Here is a 22757-nt window from a genome sequence, read left to right as displayed (position 1 = left end):
GATCATTTTGGTTCAGGTTGGCTGACTATTTTAATAGTCAGCATTTTAAGGTTTTGAGTAGATTTTTTGAGTAAAAATTTGTTTTAATATCATATTCAGAAGCCTTAGCTTCAGTTCAGGACCCCACTGTGTAAAATGCTAGGAAAACAGCCTTTGCTCAGAAATGTTTACTGACTAAGTGGAAAATAACATATGGTTTCAAACTGAACACAAGGAAGCAGGAACAGTGTGAGGCAATATCAAAGTCTTAACCTAGCAACATCCTAGCCATTATGGAGTTTTCTGAAGATGTAAAGGAAAATAAATTGATCACGTTTCTTTTTTCTTTGTGTTTTCATTCTTGCTGAACATATTTCAGAAAAATGAACCAATTAAGTAGCAAGTTTGGAAGAACTGGGTTGAAAAGAAACAGTAATGTTATTTTTGACCTGTGTTTTTCTTCATTCAAGATTAAACAAGCACAAGATGAGGAAAGAAGACAATTAACACAGCTTAGAGATATTTTAAAATCAGCACTCCAGGTTGATCAGAAAGAGGTGAGCATATAAGGTGGCTTAACTTTGGAATACCCATTTTAATTACTTCTAATGTAATATTAGTATTTGAAATAGAGTTATTTTAACTTTTATCAGCCATCTAATTTCTTTTGTTTGTTCATCTTTGTTTTGATGCTGATATTGAATGTTTCTGACAAAGGTGGGTTTTTTTTTAAATGAATTCCCACTAAAAATATGCGGCTTATTGCGAAATAATTTCTTTTTGTTGTCAATATTGCAAAATACTTAAGATGGTGCACTGTCTGTGAACTAACAGACCATGGTGTCTATGTTGTTCAAACTGAGAAAGGAAGAATTTTGGCAGTATCAAGGAGACCCCATTAGTACAGTCTTACCTCACAGTAATATTCCAAACTGTATAAAGATTTTGTAAAACTGAACTTCAAATCCAAAAACACCTCTTGTCACCATCTGCAAAAATGACAATTAAGTTTTGCCAGTTTTCAAACATGCAAGAGCTGGGCCAGTTTGGCAACCTAACAAATAAGTATTTTTTTGAGTTTCGGTTGTGATGGCTGTTAGATTGAAAGAATTCTGGAGTAGTTTCATTTGGCAAACTCTGATCTGGAAGCAAGTATCTTTTGTATAATCTAATCCTAAATACTGAGTCTACTTTTGTTTCAGATTGCTAGTGCTTCCTCTTCATATAAATAAATGCCAGCCAGTTTCCTTTGTGTGGCTGCTGGGCCATGAGTAAGTGCTGAATGAACTCCCTCCCCCCTTTTCAGATTCTCTTTCTGAGAGGGATCACAATGAAATAGTTTAGTCTGTAGAGCTCAGACTTCCTTGACCTTTTCCGATCTTGCTTTCATCTTCCCATAAAGGTTACGGTGACTCCCAGCTCTTACCGGTGGCCGGATGATGGTTGTTGAGCAACCTAATCTAGTGAAAGATGTCCCTGCCCGTGGCAGGGGGGTTGGACTAGACAATCTTTAAAGGTCCCTTCCAACCCAGACCATTCTGTTACTCTATGACTTGCTGATAGGCATTCAAACAGTCTTAAACGCTCTTCACTTTGAGGTACTGTTTGTTACCGTGTGAAGTTTGTGATAATGACCGTTGTCTACAAAGTCCCATACAGTTTGCAGGCACTTTCTTAGGTTCTGCCTGGCATTTAGGACTCACTGAGGGGCGCGTTTGCTAAAAACTTCAAAATTTGATCTCTGTGGAGTGAAATACCAGTGATCCTAGTGGAAATGGTGACTACTTTGGATTCACCACTGATTGCCCACTCTCAGTAAGGAGTCTTTGTTGTTTAGGGTGTGTTAGCAGGTTTCCTATTTTATTCAGGTCTTTGTTCAAGAGATAATAGAAGCACCTGGGTTTCATGGTTGCTGGGAATGGCTTTTCTATGTTTACCTGTTTATCAGTGATGCTGATATTAAATATATATGGAAGATGTGGTAAGCACACATCTTTTCACAGAATGAAATATGTAATAATACATGTAAATTTATTACTTGTACTGGTTTTTGTTGCATTTAAAAATACAAGTGTAAAAAATGCATTATGCTATATTCATTATTTATTAATTTTGAAAATTTAGATATAGGTTCTTACTTGCAAAGCATGAGAAGTACTATAATTATTTTTAAAGTTTTTTGAAAACATCAATTAATCAGTGGGATGCCAAATGATCCTGGTATAATTTGCTGTACAACCCACTAATATTATTCTTGTTGCACTGTAATTTCCTTTACTATAACTGATTTCTTTTTCCTTCCTGAAACGCATTTACATTTTGTGACCGAAGTCTAGGAGAGTAAGTGTTACTATGTTTTAATGAAAATAGTTGGCATGATTTCCATTCAGGTTTCAAGAAACTGGATTTTTCCTCTGAGCTTTTTTCTGTTGGTATGAAAAGACTGGGTTGTTTTTTTTTTTCTCCTCTTCTGTTTTCTGTATTACCAAAAAGAAAAAAAAAAGTTATCAGATTGTTCTTGGGGAAGAAAATTTCTGTAAGACAAATTGGTAGTTTCTTTTTCACTCTCTTTTGGGAATTAAATCCAGTTGCTTGATTTGATGTTCTTGCAAGATTTTGAACATATATGTATTTTTATTTAAAATGGACTTCAAGTATGAAATAATAGAATGTGGATAAATACTGTTTCTGTTGTGTTTAAAAAAAAAGAAGACACACTCATAGTGAACCTTTTTTGTTGTGCCTGTACACATGATTTTCTCCTGCACAGAACTTCCTCAAACCTGGTTTGCATTGAAACTTCTTTTTGAAACATCATTGTGTGTACACCTCTGTAACTTTTAATTTTCAAACTTTTCAAACTGTAGGGCTCCTACAAGTTTCAGGGTCAACCTTAGAGTCGTATTGCCTTAGTTTCTCTTTCCCATGTCCTCTCTGAAAGTAGCTTTACTGTAGTGTTTAGATTTTGCTTCTGCTTATTCTACATGTTTGGTAGAACCTCTAATCTGTCTAGGTCACTGCAAAATAGGATAAATTTTATGTTTCTTGATGAAAATTACTGTAGCTGTGCTATAGGAGAGGCTGCCTGCAGGGGGTACTGGCAGATACATTGTTGGAGGCTCTGTGGGGCTGTAATAGATAAGGGATGGATCTCTGAAACATCCTCTTGGCAATGATCCTGCAAATGCAAGAGAAGCTCAGGCTCTTCGAGAGCTGTAAGGGCTTTTTGGCAGCTTTATGCACCGGAGCGATCTGGACAGTCTAAAGTCTTGCTCCATGGGAGCTGTGGAACAGCTAGCCAAAATTTGCCATGTGTAAATTAAAGCACCTTGTATGGAAAGTTCCATTGTGTTCAAATAGGTTTTTAGAATCTCTCTTACAAGTAGTCACAAACCATCTTTACAGAATACTGTTTTCACATTTCTTTCAGTTTCAGCTATGCTATTCAGCTTGATTTATAAGTCAGTTGGTCTTTATAAGATTTTGGAAGAAATAATTTCAAACCTCTTTATGGTCAGTGAAGTGATTCACTATAAACATGCTGCAATGAAATAACTTTTTTTTTTATATGCCTATCTGCATTTCAAAGCTGATAAAGTGGACAGAGTTCAGTTTCTTAGGCTTGTGTACTTCAGTCTGCTCTGATCTTGTTATGTTCAAGAGATATTTAAGATGACAATATGCTGCACTAGGTATGTCCTGTATCCTGCGGTGATCCGTTTCCTCCCATAGGTAATGTACATTGTTTCTGCTCCTCCAGTAAGGCCATTGGGTCTGACCCTGTTATTTGTGATTTGTACTCCTGTTATGTGCAATATGCAAACCAGAAATAAGGGAAGATCCTTTGGGGAGCCTGTATATAGAAAGGGCTTGCTGAAATTGCCTGGAGGATGTTAGTTCCAGTATGGCATCCCGTCTGTAGGAGCTAGATCAAAATCATGAACTTGTTTGTCAGAGAGCTGTGGAGAACCATCATCTGGCAATCACCTTGGACACTATTGATTTGGACGTGGCATGCACCAAGGATTTAAAACTGAAAATCTCCTTGTCTTCCTTAAATTCTTTTCATGAAATAGTATTAAATTTTTTAAAGATACTCTCCACAGTAATGAATGTGTGGAAATACACGTCAGCTACAACAGCTTCCTCTCTGGTTGAAGTAAGGCAGGAAGCTTGTATTATTGGCTTGCCAGTTTGGCCACACACAGCAGCTGAGTGTAAACAACAGCTGAAGAGAGGTAGCAGAACTGCAGCAGAAAATAATGTGCAAAAAGTAGCAGCACAATCTCAAGTAATGGGAATGGTGCTATGGGCAGGTGTTGGAGGTCATCTGAAATCTTTACATAATTGAGGATGTGGAGACTGAAACTAATTTCCTGTAAAGCCTCTAATCTTCTTGAGAATGGTGTTCCTTTACTAATGGGAGGCAGAGATCAAGGTGTTGGTAGGACACAATAGGCAGTATCAGATCAGATTTTCTTCAGAAGTCAGTACATGTATGCATGCAGTGGTTCTTAATGAGTGACGAGAACTCTTTTTAAATGTTGCTCTGTTTTTATGTTGGGCAGCCAGAGTGCAAAACCAAATCTATGTAAACAGGCTGGAGAGGAACGATAAACAAGACTGGTTTAAATCTGAAGGGATGCTCTGTCAGACACAGATATTTAAGTGGTTTTGTAGTGCCTTTAAAAGCCTTGGATGAATGTTGTAGCTACCTGATACAGCTTCCTAGAGCACTAGCTGAAAGACAGGGAAGCGGGCACAGGTTGCTTCTGCTGAAAAGGAGCACCAAGGAATGCTGCAGCCTGCCTTGAGCTCGGGTCATGGTTCTCAGGACCACTGAGCTCCAGCACTCTACTCAGGATGAGCCTGAAATCCTGCAGCCTGGAAGTGTGGAGTCCTAAGTGCACTGAACAGGGATGTAGGTGGTAGCTCTGTCCCTACCATCGTATCTCAGACCTGTCGTGTGTTGCCACTACTGCTGAGGATCCTGAAAAGCTTTGGCTGCACTAGTAGCTTTGGTAGCAGAATGTGCTGCTGGAGCTTGTAAAGGAGCAGCATTCCACCTGAGCTGGCATTCACTGGGGAGAATCACAGTCCCAAGTGTGTTCTTGGTTTTAGTTGGTCTTTTTCCCCCGCTTATATCCAGAGATGTCTTATACTTAGGCTAATAAAGTGTATGAAGCTAATTGCAATTAGAGAGAAACTATCTCCTTAATTCATACATTTAGATCACTGTATATTTTTTTTTTATGTGTACACTCTGAAAACCCCAAATTATGTATTTTGTGATCGTCCTCCTAGTATATCTGAGACACACCATCTCATCTTTTTAACAAAAGAGATTTTTTTTATCAAATCAGTAAGTTTATTTCTTAGTAGCTCTTAAATGACTAGCTGAACTATTGTAAGCAAAAACTTAAGTGAGCTGCTTTCTTTGTGGGTTTTTTTCCTCACTATACTTGTATTATCTGCCACATATAACAGAGGTGTATTATGTTCATAGAGCAAAAACAGTAGAAAAGAAAATAATAAATATTATCAGTAGTAGTCATTGTTACTGTATGCATCAAAAAGTCCATCCCATCATGTTACTGCCGCTAGTATAGCATGACATATCAGATTCCTTATTATCAGGTTCTTATTTTTTAAGAAGTTGTGCTCTTGCAGCAGTGGGTCCTGCCTCTGGGTAGTTCTGAGAGCAATGAGAAGAGTTTAGTTAATCCTGTCCCAGAGTTCTACTTTGTTCAAGATATTTTGGTTTAAATTATTCTTCTTATGGAAATAAGTTTTCAGTTTTCCTGTACGTCTTCTGAACCTTGTTTCCAGGATGTCTCTTCTGCTTTTCAAACAATAACTTGACTCAGTTTCCACAAGGAAAACCACTTCTTCAAATTTATGTATGTAACTTTTTTACAATGGAAGGGTGCACTAGGAATTGCAGGTAATAATAATCTTTAGTGTTTGTACACTGCAGTGTTTGCATGAATTGGAAAACACGCTGCTCAATTTTTGGGTTAATAAGCCACGTATTAAGGCTGATATTAAAGCTAAATAAAAGCAAGTAAGAGGATATTGGCAGGTGGTGATAATGACTACTTCTCAAAAGTTTTTTGTGCCCTTTTAAAAAAGAAATGAATCTTGTTCTGTCTCACTGAGGAAGGAAAATGTGCTTCGTTTGCCCTGTAGGATTAGAGCAGGAAGGAAAGGCTCTGAAACTCATTAATAGGGGGATATTTGGTCAAAAGTGTGGAATGCATTACAAATTGTGTTCTGAATACTTCAGGATTCTCAGATTCGCCAGAGTACAGCTTACAGTTTACATCAGCCTCAGGGAAACAAGGAACATGGCACTGAACGAAATGGTAGTCTGTACAAGAAAAGTGATGGGTAAGTACTGCTGGATTCTACTGAAACAAAATTAGGTCATAAGAGCTGAAGCAATGTAATACTAAATATATTAAAAACTGAGTCACTACTTTTTTTTTTTTCCCCCCTTTAAACCAGAATCAGAAAAGTGTGGCAGAAAAGGAAGTGCTCAGTTAAAAATGGTTTTCTTACAATTTCCCATGGTACAGTAAGTATTTGTTTACAGTATTTTATGTACATGGTTGCTAATACAAAAAGGCAAGCTATGCTGGTCTATATTTATAATTTGGAATTAGCTAGATTCCTGATGCAGCATTTTGAATATGACAGATACATTTTTTAAGGCACTCTTTCATAAATATATCAAGACATACACAGTATCTAAAAATACAACTGTTTTAATGCTCATGACTGTTAATGGGAAAAAATGGCTTTTTTAATGACACCGTTCATGTAAACTGTTCATATTTTGCAAGACTATCTAAAAACACAAATTCTAGCTTCATTTTTTGGGGGGATATGGTTGGGCGTTAAGCCATCTTTTAGATACGGGTTAAAGAACTTTTTATGTTTACAAGGCAAACTGAGAGAATGCTGAATCTCTTCTCTCCCTCAGATTTGATGCTATATGGTAATCTGTTGTGAAGGTAGTTTTCCTGGGGAGTAGCTGGGAATTGGGGGATTGAGGAAAATCAACTCTGAAGGCAACTGCTACCAGAATGACAAGAGATAGAGGGACTTCTAACTCTCTTTCTTTGCTATCAATATTTGAAACACATTAACAAACTTTTAATATTTATACTTTAAGTTTTAAAACTTTATACTTTCGTATTTTGGACCTTTTACACTTGGTTTTGAACTCAGCTGGTTTTGCTTTCCTGTAACTTTTCTCTTTTTTATATTGCTTTCTCAAAACTTTTAAGAAAGTTTCTTAAGGCAGAAATCAAATCAGTGACAGTATTTCCCATTCTTGGTCTAATAAACAGTCCTGTTCTTGATCCTGTTATGAACTGTTCTGTTCTTCATCCTGTTATGCCTGTTGCTATGACTACAAGTTGACCCTGACAGCAAAAATGAATCAATCTCTCATTTGTGCATCTAACCACAAGCTGTTGCCTTCTGAAATGACAACCAGGAGTTAAGGAGGAGTGCAGAACCAGGCCTGCAAAGTAGAGTTGTTACTACGGCTTTGGAATTGTCCACCAGTTTATCCCTGTTTTCATCTAAGTGCAAAGCAGTGGATCTTTGTCAGAGAAAAGTCTATTAGTGTGTCTATACTGGTGTCTCCGTGTGCTGTAAATGCGCTTGGCGTTGGACATGCTGTAGTGGTACTAGTGGGAGTGTAGCTAGGGCAGCTCAGAGCTGGCAGAGGCTACAAAATCCACTTGTGGAGCAGAATGTTAAAACTTTCACATGCAAGTACAGCTACTGAGTCTATCAAGATACTGTTGTTCTTCTCTTTTACTAAGCTGTCTACCAGATGGTCTAACATTTTTAGAAGCAGTAAGTTCCCACTGAAATCAGTGGAGCTGTAGCTGGAAATCAGTTGCTAAGGTAGATACTTAAATGTGAGTTTAGGTATGTGGGTTTCACAGGTTTGGTCTTAATCTTTTTATATTACAAAATTAAGACTACCTTCTTATTTTAAAATACACTCCTAAAATGTATTTTTACTTAATTTGCTCACTTTCTCCTTATGTATTGATGAAGTTTTGTGTAAATAATAATGCTCGTTTCATAGACATTGAAGTGGGTAGAAGTGATATCTGTTTGTTAAAAATTTCTGGGCTGCTGAGTGTCTTCTGAGACTTCTGAAGCAACGACATTGATTTCCAAGCTTTCTCAGGGTTGATATTTCATGGTGTCTAAAAAATGATGTGTCATTCTCTCTTCCCAGCTGTTCATCAAAATAAACCATCTCTCAGAAATTCAGTCGTCAGTTTTGTTTGCTTTATCAAATACAAATTTGTAAATGCTTTACAGCTTTCAGTGCTTTAAAAGCTAAGTATTCTGCATGGATTTCTGTTCTTTGGTCATGTAGCCTCTCTTTATGACAGACTATTTCTTCAGTTAGTTTCTAGAACAGCTATCTTCAGGAGTTGCAGTTGCTGTATTCTGACTTAAACTTGCCTGCCAAGTGCTCTCCTGATATGCGTGGGGACAATATGGTTGGTCCTCTGTCAGTCACCCAGCTATAACACTGAATACACGTCTGCATTGGCATATGTGCAGAAGTTATCCTTTTAGACAACTAAAAGTTTCAAAGAAATTAGCATTCATAGAGCAATGTGCAAAGTAATGGTTGATGGAAAAACAGACACTGCTCCTTTATGTAATTAATTATTAGCAGTTGGAAATTTTCTGACATCTACGTGACTGCAATTTAACTCATGTGGATGAAAAATCAATGATAGAAGCAGATTGAACCATGTAAATAGGAATTCCTAAGTGGGTTCTGGATCAAGAAGTCACAAGGGAAAAACTTACCTTTGAGGAACCTCAGATTCTTCAAAGTTGGTTTGTGTTTAAAAAGCTTAAACAGAATTTGCTGGTTGTCTGCAAAAAAGGAATGTAAGAGAGACTCATTATCAAGGAATCTTGTTTGTTGTTCTTTCTTTACGGCTGGAAACTTTAATCTACTATTGTGATTAACAGGACAATCTGAAGGCAAAAGATTCAGATTTATTATTTTGATTATTAAGTAAATCACTGTGATATCCAGAAAAAATGCACCATGAAATCAGCCAACCAGTCTGTTAAGTAAGTCAACACATTTGCTCGTGCCTTTTGTAAAAATCAGCTCTGTATCACGGCACTCGGCATTGTCTTAGAGGCCTAGCCTTTTGATTCTTAAACTTACTGTTTGTTGCCAGAACAGATTGTAAGTTTTGCTGGATAGAGGGACAGTTGATGCTGTAGTCTGCATGTATGGCATGTAAGGTGGCAGCATATCTTTTCATGGTGTTGGTGTATTAACATTGGTGTCCAAAAATTCAGCAGCAGTCTGAAATTTAATTGTCTAATCAGAGACTCCAGCAGGAAAGTGAAGCTCGGAGGTTTCAAACAAATAATGTAATAGCAGTTGCACATTTGTTACCGTTTTCTACTTCTAGTGTCTCCTAATCCTGCCAAATGTGCGGATACACCTACAGCCTAGTGTGGCTAAGAAATTTATACAGCCTTACCTCCCTTTGTCTTGTGGCTCTAACTTCTACCCAGGCAACATCTGCCATGTGATGGAAGCGTGTTGTCTGCCAAGTAACAGGCACATGTCAGGGAGGTGGGTGTTACTTGGCTACAGGATAGAAGCATGAATGAGGTAGTATCAGCCACATGTGAAGATGTCAGGGGTTTTTAATAGCCCTGTTAATGCTGACTTCAGGTTAAAAGGTCCTCAAACAAAAGCCTTGGAATATATTTGGATTCTGAGATCAGCACATTGGCCCAGTTTGTGTTTTAGATTGTTGCAGCCGTTTCTTTGGGTTCTCAGATCCGGATACGGAGTTCTTATGCTGCATTCTCCTATCCAGAGAGACGCGTTCTGTGTATATTGGTCCTTCAGACCTCTCTGAGGCATTTTAGGGGATCCGTTTACATCTTCATATTTCAGAAGTTACAGAAAACTAGTTAGGTCCTGAATACACTTCAGATCCAAAGTCCTGGGGCAAGTAGATTTTTTCTTAACCTGAATTTACTTGTATTTTTACATTCTCATAGAGCCTGTGAGAAAGGTATATATGAGTTGCCCAGTGGCTTGTTTACCAAATATTTATACTTTGATTTTTGTTTGATTTATTTTGTATTTTCATTATAGGCAGCTTCTGGACGCTCTTGGACAACAGTTACATTAAAAATGTAAACACTGGAAACTTTAGTGCTATGGATATTAAGTATATTTAAATATAACTGAGAAAATGGGCCAAGCTGGCATTTTCAAGATTTTTCTTGCACACTTCTAGTTACAAAGAACTCTTGTTGATAGGCTAAAATAATGAAAGCTGTATGCACTTTACGGCTAAAAGGAATGTCTGGAATTTGAAAAGCTATTTACTAGGCAGAGAATACAATGTGGTTGTCAATTAATTTTTTATTTGTCATCTTGCTCACTCCAAAACCTCTCTTGGGTACAATTTGTTTTACATTGCCCAGCAAGCGTTGTTTCAAAGCATGTATGACTTTGTCTGCTGCTTATGTTAGGCAAAGCATGACCGTGCTGTTTTTCAAGGTCACCATGCTTCTTTTTCTTTTAAACAGGAAAAAAATACATTATTGTTTCCCTTATGTTTCTCTGTGGGTTTGATTGATTTTTTTTTTTTTTTTGGTGGTAGTTTTCAGATATAATGATGTTGGTTTTCTTTTTTGGCCAGCTACATCGTTTTATCAGATTGTTTCAAGGAAATCTGTATTCTTCAGACTTGTTCTCCCTTCTTTTTTGAATTAAATGTTTTCATCAGTAAATTTAGAACAGATCAAGAAGATCTGTGCTTCTTATGATTCATTGCAAGTTAATTACATTATGTGGTAGTTCGGCTTCATTTGATAATAGTTCTTGTTTAGATGATTAAATTTGTTTTAGCAACTTGATAGATTAAAATTGTTAGAACGCAACAAGAAGTGTGGTAATGTGTTTATGTATATGGCTATCTTTATTATAGTATTTTCTAATGATTAAAATTATTATTTTTCAGATATTATTGTCTAGAGCGGAGTCTCTCTAGTTAAATCTCTAGTTAAATCTGCTTTCTGATTTAATTATGCTAAAAGAGCAAAACTAGTTATCCATTGTAGCAAGTGCAAGCCATTCCTCAAGTCAAGGTTGCAAACATAACATCTTTCTAGATGTTACCCCAGGTCTGTAGGACAAGCAGGTTAAGGGAAGGAAGAGATGAGTGCAGAGATGCTATTTGAGAAGTCTTTGTAGCCTTTTCAAAATGAAGCTTCCTCGTGCATTTTGCTTTTAGTAAAACATTGACCCTTTTTATTCAGTAAGGAACTGAAATAGACAAGAGGAACTTGACTAGGAAATTTATATGATAATAGAATATATTTAGTTTCACTACATTTTTTAGTAATGAACTATCTCAGTTTAGTTTTGCATATGTTTGTTGCAAGACTTTTCTGTGCAAACTTTACTGATTTAAAAATTGCGCATTTGTTCTAAACGGGTTATCTAGGCTCTCTTTAAAGACTTTAGCAGAAGTCAAAATTATTTGGTTATTGAAAACGTAGGCTAATTTTTTTAAACTTAATGTCTAAATGTTAGAGGATTAAACTTACGTAAAATTAATCTGTCTCTTTGTCATACCTGATTCCTTCAGATAAGTGTTACTGGTAGGGTGATCAGAGTAGTGGTAATTAAAGTGATTTTACCTCTCTCCCCTTTCAGAACTCTAGTGTCTGTCTAGTTATCAGTGAACAAAATAGCCAAATATAAGAAAATGTAGTTTACAAACCATGATGCAGAAGAAAACATAAATCAAAACCCAGGTACCTTAAAAATTAACATAAGCCATTTCTCAAGTCTTTTGGGCCAGTGGGATGTTACTCTATATTTTCAGACTGCAGGGCTCAATCAGTATCAATATACTAAAATGTGTATGTTTTGTCTTCAAATAGGCTAACCGACCTCCAGCAAAGCTCAATCTGTTAACCTGCCAAGTGAAAACAAACCCAGAGGAGAAAAAATGTTTTGACCTCATATCACGTAGGTTTGTTGTTTAGGTCTTTTTACTTGCAGCTAATATCAAAGAGTTTTGCATTATTTCTGTAGATGTGTGAAGAATACACTTAAACATTTTCACAATTGTAGAATGCTTCCCTTTATAAAATACCCTTCTTATGACAATTTACCATTTCTCTTATTTTAGTATAATGCCACTAACTGTACCCGTTTCTTTGGAAAACTACTTGGTTTTAAAGCTGTCCTTACTCCTTCTTTCTATATAGTTTTGTGCTACCTTACAATAGAGTAACAATATTTTGCTGTGACATCACTTTTTATATTGAAAATGTCACAGCTGATCATCTTGTTATGACTTTTGTATAAGATCAAAACTTTTAAACCATGACAAAACTTCTTAAAATTTAAGCAAAATACTGAAAACTTTTTTAGTTTTATTATCTCATAAGAGAGATAAAGAGTCTACATATTAAAACAGAATGATTTTCGAAACTGAATGGAATGATGAGAAATTGTATAGCAGAACGTTTCATTTGTTTTCTCAGTGGGACATTTTAGTATCATATTTATGGACTCAATAAAAATACATTACTAAAATACATGTCTCAGATTATTTGAGGAGAAGAATATAAATCTATTCCTCATTTGTTCCTTTATCGGAGCATAAAGTGCTTTTGTATTTGTAAGTGTAAGATATGCTGCTTATGTTAATAGACTGGTACTCATGTATGCAATATACAGCTTTTCCATTTCTGCACAAGCAAGTGGTCTTCCCTGTTTACTTTTGCACTTTCTTTGTTGATGACAACATCACATTTTTCCCAATATCAGCTTATCACAACGTTATCATTTGTCCCATCATACATATGACATGGCATAACCGGCCTCTTCTCCAGATCACTTTTTCACTCTATACTATATAGTGTCTATATACTCCATACTTTATACTATATATATATATACACACTATTTATACTTTTACTATAGAGTTTAAAAACATTCCTTTTTTTTAAAAACTGCAAATTGCTGTATCATGGCAAGATAAAATCTCTTATTCTTTACCTAGCACTTCCCTTTCTGTCCTGTCATGTATCCTCGCTCTCTTAATATTTTCCGTGTTTGAAACTATCTTTTAATACCTTTTTTCAAACTTTAGGAATTTTCAACCTAGAATATCTTTTTGCTAGTAGCTTTACCTCTGTTCTTCTCATCAACTATTCTAACTTTAACTCCAACTCCCATCATTAAAGTGTATCATATCTCATTTGTTTCATAGACTTAAAATGTATTATGCTTTTTTCTTTAACAGTACACTATGATAACAATGCTTAGAATTACAGAAGTAGTAGTAAATTGAAATTTTTTATCTTGATTTAATTGAAACATCTTGGAACTTATTCTGATTGGACTTTGTGTCTGGCAAATTTGTGTTGTCATTTCTGATTGCTGTGGTTTTAAGAGCTCATTTGGAAGCTTTAAACCTTTCTTATATATACAAATAAACTCAAATATGGTCTCTGTATTTTACTCACACACCACCACCACCCCCCAGCAGAACTTTAGACTTGTGATTACTGCGGTTATATCTAGAACATGGAAAAATTACTACACTCTCCTGCTGCTTATGATAGAAGCACAGCACTGAAGAAAACAGTTTCTGTTTAAAGAGCAACAAGCCACCTTGTGTAAACGTACGTGTAAACTTAGATGAACTGTAGGTAGTAAAAGTGAAACTTGCTAAATAGACTTTTTTGCCTGTCAGCACTCCAGTGATAAGATTAGAGACCCCAGGAGTCATATATCAATCAATTTTAGATTTTGGGGAGATTTCTGCAAAATCCATTTTTCAATCATTTTTTTAATCAGTGTGTGAATTATTTATTGTGCAGATGACAGAACGTACCACTTTCAAGCAGAGGATGAACAGGAATGTCAAATGTGAGTTACTTTGCTAATTTTACTTTTGATACTGTTGTTCGACTGAGACGTTACCTTGAACTTTAGAAGTGCCAAAACATTTAATAGCAAAATATTACTGCCATTTTAGATGGACATCTGTGCTACAAAACAGCAAAGAGGAAGCTTTAAATAATGCATTCAAAGGAGATGATAACACAGGAGAAAATAATATTGTCCAGGAACTGACAAAAGAAATTATATCTGAAGTCCAGAGGATGACTGGAAATGATGTGTGTTGTGACTGTGGAGCACAAGGTGACTCAATTAAGCATATTTCTAATTGGTAAAAATTCTGTGTCTCATGAGAGTATTTAAGCTGATGTTTTATGCTTTCACTTCTACTCCTTATCTCACAAAGATTGTACACGTAGTAGAATGTGCTAACAGTTTAATTGCACTACTTTAGTAAGATTGATTTGCTATATGCGTATTGTCAGTGGGGAGAAAAGTTACTAAGAAGTTTATTTTTCTCCCCGTGTTTTTCTAATTGTAACACTTGCTTATATAAATCAATTGCACTTATTAGCCCATATTTTACGTAAGATTTAGGCAAAACTGGACAGCAGTAAGATACTTGAAGCATTTTCTTAATACATCTTTTAGTTTCTTTTTTTTTTTTCACTTTTTATGTTTGACTTTGAAAGTGAGCCAGGGAATATGTCTAAGACTGTACTTATTTGGAAAAGAATGCACCTGCTGACTATGGTTTGTAGTGTTGGTTTTGTTGATTGATTAATTTCTACTTTAATCCTCCTCAAATTATTTTTTAAATCCTGCTGTTTCCTGTGTTCTTTTATGTTGCAGAGGTACTGCAGGACTTAGGTTTTTTTGATCTGAAACTGTAGCTGAAAACATCAGATCTGAAGCTGTATGCACTTTATAAATCAATAGTAACTTCCAGCAGTAGATACTGTATAAAACTATGGGAAGAGTCAATCCTGCTCTCTTTAAAGGAGATTCTAAATAACTACTACCAAACCTTTATCAAATAAATGAATTTCTAAGCTGTCTAAATCTTCAGAAATTAATTGTTTGTCTGGAAGATGAGGGAATGGTATAGCAAGCATGCAAAATACCAGGAGAAGACAAGCAAGGGTGATGGAGAAGGATGAGCCTCAGTACCTTTGAAATAGTTGAGTGAGAATCCACTGTAGTGTGGTGCTGTATGTATACTTCAGAGTCACTGCTGCTTCACTTAGTCTGAAGTCTATATGCAAAATACAAAAAAACCCACTGTTGGCATTGTTATTTCATTGTTTCATTGTTATATGGTTTGAACTGCACCTATACCCCCAGCTGAGAATGTGACACCATTTTATATTGGTGGTGGAAAAATGAAGTTCCTGAAAGCTGTGTGGAGAATGACCAACTGGACTGTTTGAACAGCTCTCTTGGAGAGCAATGTCCTCTATGGAAAAAAAAAAAAAAAAAAAAAATTTAAATTTGCATCTTCACTTCTTTCACCATTAAAAAAATCCTGGTTTGTATTTCCCGATAGAGTAAATGTAAAGATATAAATTAAAAAACCTGATAATTCATGTACAGGAATCTTATTTTACAGAATTTCATTTCTGTATACTACATTTTCTAGAATTAAATAATTACCTGAATAAATTTAAATTCTGTGAGTGCTTTCTGTTTCAGATCCTACCTGGCTTTCAACAAACTTGGGAATTCTAACTTGCATTGAATGCTCAGGAATTCACAGAGAACTTGGTGTTCACTATTCCAGAATGCAATCACTTACATTAGATGTGCTGGGAACATCTGAACTTTTGGTAATCAAATGGCTTTTATTAACTTAAAAATAGTACTTCCAACACAAGTATATTTCTGTCACTTTAACAATAAGTTGTTCCAATCCTGAAAGCTGCCTCTGGATAAACATAGTTTAAGGAAGCTTAATTCTTCAAGTTTAAGGGAACCTCCTGGAACATAGTGTCTTACTGTAAATTTTGCCTGATCTTAGAATTCAAATTAGTAGAGGCTTCATATTTTTTGTGTTTCCAAGTCTTTTTACCCATGGTTGCTTTTTAAAAGAATGCAGCTGTACCTCTCAGATTAAAAATTGAAGGACTTCACAAATAATTATTCCATTAATTATTTAGCATTATTTTAGAAGAGAACTTTAATCCTCAAAGGAAGAAGACATATTCAGCTTTGCTACACAAAGAAGTTACCACATATCAGCTGCTCTGTGACAGTTCATATGTGTGTTCTCACCCAGCACAAAGTATTTTGCATTTATTGTATGAATTGGTGTCTTGATGGATTATTCTGCAGCTACTTGTTTGTGTATTAAATCCCAGCTGAAAACTGACATCCGAAACGGTGCCCGATCTGTTTGTGATCACTGATGTAGTAGCAGAACTACGAATCAGAAACAAAATGTCCAAGCTCCCATTTTCCCTTCCTACTAGTATGTGTGTGGCCAATAACTGAACATGTTTATTAAGTGAGCTGTGGATTATTTTTTCTTTTAACAGCTTGCAAAGAATATTGGGAACGCTGGGTTTAATGAGATTATGGAATTCTCTCTGCCAGTTGATGAAATGGTCAAACCTAATCCAAGCAGCGATATGTAAGTAAAGAGCCACTACTTCTGAAAAAGGCAGACATTTAATTTAATATTGCTAATGGGTTGTGCCATTATGGCTTGCACCAGCAGGCCATGAAAGATGTATAATGCCCTATATATAGCCCTGTAGCCAAGGCATAAACCTGTTTTCTGATGCTTTGCATGTCTGTTTTATTGAGCTTTATCTGATTGTGCCTTCCCTAATAGTAAGGATTATTTTACCAACTCTCTGAATCATGATTTGTGGGACAGAAACAAATTAAACGTGACTTGTTGGGAATTTTAAAGACACACAAGGGTAAGGATTAAAAACAAAGCTATTAATTTTGTGCTATTTAAACACAAAATAGAAATTGGAATAAGGCGCACATTTTACCTAAAATATACTGAACACCTAGCATTTAGAAACTACACCTAGAACTTGAATCTGTGACTATGTGGAATAAAGACAGAACATTTAATTGAACTCTTTGAAAACACTGAACAGTGATGGCAGAGACACAGCAAGGACAGCTGCCTACTTGGCTGGATACTACTCCACCATAAAAGAGCTAGTAAACGATGTGGAAACAAACCCAGAAGAATTGGCTTTGGATGAAGCTGATTTTATGTTAACTGGACTTTTACCATTTGGACAGAACCAGTGGATTTTATGTTAACTGGACTTTTACCATTTGGACAGAACCAGTGTTAAACTATGCAGTGTAAATAATTGTTGACTACCACTATCAATAATAATACAGAATATTAATATTAATAATTAAATTTACTGATAATTTTACTGAATGCTAAATCAGTAGCATAAGAAGGCTTCTAAAAATTGATGGTTTTTAAAAAATAGTTTAGTTTGATACATGTCAAGTCAGGGGCTTTTTTTGTGGAATGAGAACCTGAAGACAAACACTTTTTAAAAACTATGAAGGAACAGTGTCATATGCTTCAGAAACAAGAGCTATCTATTGATTCAATTTCTTATTATTTGGATTTTTTTCTTTTTGCCTGTTATATAGTATCTAGATGATAAAGTATGGCTTTGTTAAACATCTTCTCTGCAATGTTGTGTACATCCCAAGAGCTGGTGAGGAGTTATGCCTCTGGGAGGCATGTAAGCTCCTGTCTTGCTGTGATGGGAAGAGGAGTAGTCATTTGTTAGTATCAACATCAAAAGTGATAACTCATGTGCCGGTTCAAGTGTACTAAGTTTTCGCTTCAGTTTAGAGGCAAAACTACTACATCCTCCCTGTTACAGTTGTGATCAAGTGTTGCTTTACAGAACATACTCACTGCTGTGAATACAGATCCAAGGCCTGGATAGTCTGTGCAGAGGTATAAGACAGATTTTTGTATCCCATGCTTTCCATCCCTTTCCAGCATGTGTATGAATACAAGTCAGGTAAACATAAACCTGCAAGGCTGCTGTTAGCAAACCACCATTATGAAGCTTTGATGTATCTTCTGTATATAGAGCTGGGTAATCTTGATCTCAACTTCACACTGGAGTTCAGAGGGGAAAATTTCATGGTCTGTCTTCATACTGGATATTTGATTAATCTTCTGTAGTTACATTTCATACTGGAAATACGAGACTGCATGTCTTACATGCATATTTAAAAAGAAAAATTACCATAATGAATGAGAAATAGTCTTTCCCAGATTTTATTTCAAATGACTTGCATGTATTTATGGAAATTCTAATGTGTATCTTCTGCTAAAAGTTAGGGAAGTAAATTATATTCAATTTCAGGAATGCAAGAAAAGATTATATTACTGCCAAGTATATTGAAAGGAAATATGCAAGGAAAAAGCATGCTGACAATGCAGCTAAATTGCACGCACTTTGTGAAGCAGTCAAATCAAGAGACATTCTTGGATTAGTCCAAGTATATGCTGACGGTGTGGATCTCACAGAAAAAATTCCACTGGCCAATGGCCATGTAAGTATTGTAAATGTTATTAGACAAATTGTTGTAAGTGTAATATGCTTTCATTAATTAAAAAGGGCTATTTTTTCTTATTTGAAAATAAGATTTGAAACACTGTTCTGAACACTTGTCCTTTTAATGGTGTAATTTAACAATAACAAAAGAAGATATTAAATAGTTTGATCTAAAATTGTTTCCAAATACTATCATATTTTAAAGGTATTAAAACATCAAACATTAAATCATTCAATAATCTATTCATTTTCAACCCATTTGTTTATTTAATTTAACGGAATGAAAGAGAAGCAATAAAAGTCTTTAAGAGATGTTTTAATGGTAGCATGTCAAATATAAATGTTTTAATTAATCTAACTTACGTCTTAATAAAATTTCTGCTTGTCTGTAAATCAGAAGAAACAAGTTTGTTCTTCTGTTTTATTCTTAGGAGCAAGACGAAACAGCGCTTCACCTTGCTGTTAGGTCAGTTGATCGAACATCCCTTCATATAGTTGACTTTTTAGTGCAGAACAGGTAAGTGTATGGAAAACTATTAAAATGTTATTGATACTGCTTTTATGTCAAGTGACGAAATGAATACAAACACTAAAACTAATTCTAGTATTTGCAAATGTAATTGTATTCTTTGAAAATCTTGTAATGGGAGAGGTTTATTAACATAGGGTAGGAAACTAAGTTTAATCAGCTTTCTTCTTTCTTTTACTCCAATAGTGGCAATCTAGATAAGCAAACATGTAAAGGTAGCACAGCACTGCATTACTGCTGTCTGACAGACAACGTTGAGTGCCTCAAACTGCTGCTGAGAGGGAAGGCTTCTATTGAAATAGGTAAAAGGGTAATGTGTACTTCAATTTAATGTTTGTCACTGCTTCAGATAAGAAACAGTGAAGGTGGAATAAGTGCATTTTCTCCTCAATTATTTATCATAATTCTGTGAATATAATCTTCATTATAAAAAAAAAATCAATATTCACTGTTTATTTCACATTTAAAATTGACTTATACATTTCACTTGTTTTTTAAATATATTTAGATAAGTAAGTACTGAGATTTTTAACTGATATGTTGTTGCTTAGTTATATACTGCCATTTCATGGCCATCATTCCATATATATGGCATGTTGAATTGCTACTGCTTGTCATGCTCAGAGGATTGATATGAGTTAGACCTATATATGAAGGAAAGAAATTAATTTTAAGAGCGTGTTGGTCTAGTACTTCACTATGTACCTGCAGGTTTGTCTTTAGTAATGGACATATTAATGTGACACCTATCATTATAACTTTCTTTTCTTGCTGTAATACAGCTAACGAATCAGGAGAGACGCCACTTGATATAGCTAAACGTTTGAAACATACTCACTGTGAAGAGCTGGTAAGTGTTGCATCTTTTTGCGTGTTTGTGCATTTATAAGCAGAATCATATTTGAATATTTAACAGTTTACAGTTGAATATTCAACAAATATATTCCAGATGGAATAGTTGTATGCTTAGAAATATTATATGCTTATATCAAGTTATATGCCTTTAAAAAGAAGATTATATTTCTTTCTACATGCTTTGGAAATGCTAAACTTCTTGGGGCCAGGGGATGATTCTGTTTGAGCTATTAGTCCCAGATCCACAAGTAAGATTCCCCTCAGTAACTCTGCAGATGACACCAACTTGGGTGGGAGTGTTGATCTGCTCGAGGGTAGGGAGGCTCTGCAGAGGGATCTGGACAGGCTGGAGTGATGGGCTGAGGCCAACTGTATGAGGTTCAACGAGGCCAAGTTCTAGGTCCTGCACTGGGGTCACAACAACCCCATGCATTGCCACAGGCTTGGGGAAGAGTGGCTGGAAAGCTGCCTGGCAGAAAAGGAACTGGAAGTGGTGGTTGACAGCTAGCTGAATATGAGCCGGCAGTGTGCCCAGGTGGCCAAAAAGGCCAATGGTGTCCTGGGTGGTATCAGAAATAGTGTGGCCAGCAGGACTAAGGAAGTGATCTTACCCCTGTACTCAGCACTGGTGAGGCCGCACCTCAAATACTGTGCTCAGTTTTGGGCCCCTCACTACAAGAAAGACATTGAGGTGCTGGAGCGTGTCCAAAGAAGGGCAACGAAGCTGGTGAAGGGTCTGGAGCACAAGTCTTATGAGGAGCAGCTGAGGGAACTGGGGTTGTTTAGTCTGGAGAAGAGGAGGCTCAGGGGAGACCTTATTGCTCTTTACAGCTACCTGAAAGCAGGTTGTAGTGAGGTGGGTGTTGGTCTCTTTTTCCAAGTAGCAAGTGATAGGACAAGAGGAAATGGCCCCAAGTTGTGCCAGGGGAGGTTTAGATTGGATATTGGGAAAAAATGTCTTCACTGAAAGGGTTGTCAAGCATTGGAACAGGCTGCCCAGGGAAGTGTTTGAGTCACCATCCCTGGAGGTATTTAAAAGACGTGTAGATGTGCTGCTTAGGGACATGGTTTAGTGATGGACTTGGCAGTGTTAGGTTAATGGTTGGACTCAATGGTCTTAAAGGTCTTTCCCAACCTAAATGATTCTATGATTCAAAGTGTCTGACATCTTATTGAAATCTAATCACTGAAGTACTTTTTATGGGTGAAGGCCATGGATGAAGGCCATTTTCTTGCTGCCCAGAGAAGCTGTGGATGCCCCATCATTGGAAGTGCTCAATGTGAGGTTGGATGGTACTTTGAGCAACCTGATCCAGTGGAAGATGTCCCTGCCTATAGCGGGGGGGTGGGGGTGGGGGGTGGGGGGGGTGGACTAGACCTTTAAAAGTCCATTCCAACCCAAACCATTCTATGATTCTATGAAGGGAAGTTGGCTACTATTGCTATTTTTAGTAAGCAAGGAAAATAGATTAGTGGGGTCAAGGCTTCTTGATAAGTGAGTCTGATTAAAAAAAAACTGCCATTGCAGTTAATTTCGTTGACTTGCAATTTCCAAATCAAAGCAAATAGGATGTGGTGCTTATTATCAGAAAATGGAGAATGGATCTGCAATGGTTAATGAAAAGCCTAGTTGCTTTTCATTTATTTGTGTTGTATTTGTTCACAGAGCTTAAATCTTTAAACTTGTCCCAGTGTAATAACTTTCCAGATTACTGAAATCTGGTTTTAAAACAAAAGTAATATTAGAAACCAAGTTTCCTTCTATATGTGGTTTTTGTTTGTTTTTAAATACATTGTTTTAAAATAAGTACTGCCCATAACAGTCATCTTCTTTTCCTTAGCTTACTCAAGCACTGTCTGGAAGATTTAATTCTCATGTTCATGTAGAATACGAATGGAGGTTGCTCCATGAAGATCTGGATGAAAGTGATGATGATGTGGATGAAAAGCTGCAGGTTTGTATACGTTACTATTTTTCTGTACACATATATGTGTAAGCATGATGTTCATAATGATTTCAGTAACGCTACTTCTTGCTATAGGTGTGAAGACACTGAAATAAAGTTCTGTAGTAAAATGTAGTAGCTTAAATTTTAGTTCCTTAAATTATAGTTTGTCTTCTTTTTCCTCTTCAATATCAGGTGTGAAACATACAACTGTATGGTGATGATCAAATCACAATTAGCCAGATGTGATATCTTTTTTTAAATGGAGTCAATAGTATTTTCAGGAATATTTAGATCTGCTGATTGTGAAACAAAAGTAACTAGGGAAATTGCCTTTACAAAGAGAGGCACCTTATAGTATTTCCTCATGTTTGTGATACAGCTCCAGCGGATGGCTTTAATTTTGGAAGAGTTTAGGCATTGGCTTTTCTTCAGTGGCACTAAATTTGTGCATTAAATAAGCTACATCCCTTAATATCAGGGTAGGGTCTTAATTCTGAAACTTAATGGTTTTTGTTTTCTGTCTTTTCATACCTGAAATTTCTGGTGGTGTTGTGGTGCTATTGGGTCCAGAATCACGGAATGGTTGGGGTGGGAAGGGACCTTTGGAGGTCATCTGGTCCAACGCCCCTGCTCAAGCAGGGTCATCTAGAGCCAGTTGCCCAGGACCATGTCCAGATGGCTTTGAATATCTCCAAGGATGGTCATATTACGAGTATTAAGAAGTATTCCAGTAGCATAGGAACTTCATTGCATTTTCAAAATTTAATTTCCCAATTTAGGGACCAACTTTAAAAAGTATTTAAGCACCTAAACATACAGACAGGGAACAAACTACCATGTTTTGATACTTGAACAACACTTAAAAATGGCTTGGATTTCTAGGGGCCAGGTAATTTTAAATGACGTATAGGTTCCTAAATACT

The 22757-nt window shown here is 36.1% G+C and overlaps 1 protein-coding gene across 3 annotated transcripts in view; it reads left to right on the top strand.

Moving 5' to 3' along the window:
* Positions 1–22757, top strand: part of ASAP2 (ArfGAP with SH3 domain, ankyrin repeat and PH domain 2) — a 93001-nt gene that overhangs the window by 52697 nt on the left and 17547 nt on the right. For all 3 annotated transcript variants that reach the window (XM_074861586.1, XM_074861585.1, XM_074861584.1), the window contains exons 9-21: positions 450–536; positions 6266–6369; positions 6487–6556; positions 11965–12052; positions 13918–13966; positions 14076–14242; positions 15632–15765; positions 16474–16568; positions 18310–18499; positions 18933–19018; positions 19217–19332; positions 19813–19880; positions 21727–21840. In XM_074861586.1, the coding sequence (XP_074717687.1) occupies positions 450–536; positions 6266–6369; positions 6487–6556; positions 11965–12052; positions 13918–13966; positions 14076–14242; positions 15632–15765; positions 16474–16568; positions 18310–18499; positions 18933–19018; positions 19217–19332; positions 19813–19880; positions 21727–21840 (1368 nt within the window). The remainder of the gene's footprint in view (positions 1–449; positions 537–6265; positions 6370–6486; positions 6557–11964; positions 12053–13917; positions 13967–14075; positions 14243–15631; positions 15766–16473; positions 16569–18309; positions 18500–18932; positions 19019–19216; positions 19333–19812; positions 19881–21726; positions 21841–22757) is intronic.

Source organism: Strix uralensis, chromosome 3, assembly GCF_047716275.1.
Source record: "Strix uralensis isolate ZFMK-TIS-50842 chromosome 3, bStrUra1, whole genome shotgun sequence".
Taxonomy (NCBI): Eukaryota; Metazoa; Chordata; class Aves; order Strigiformes; family Strigidae; genus Strix; species Strix uralensis.
Note: the sequence above shows the minus strand (reverse complement) of the source record. Positions and strands in the feature narration are given on the sequence as shown.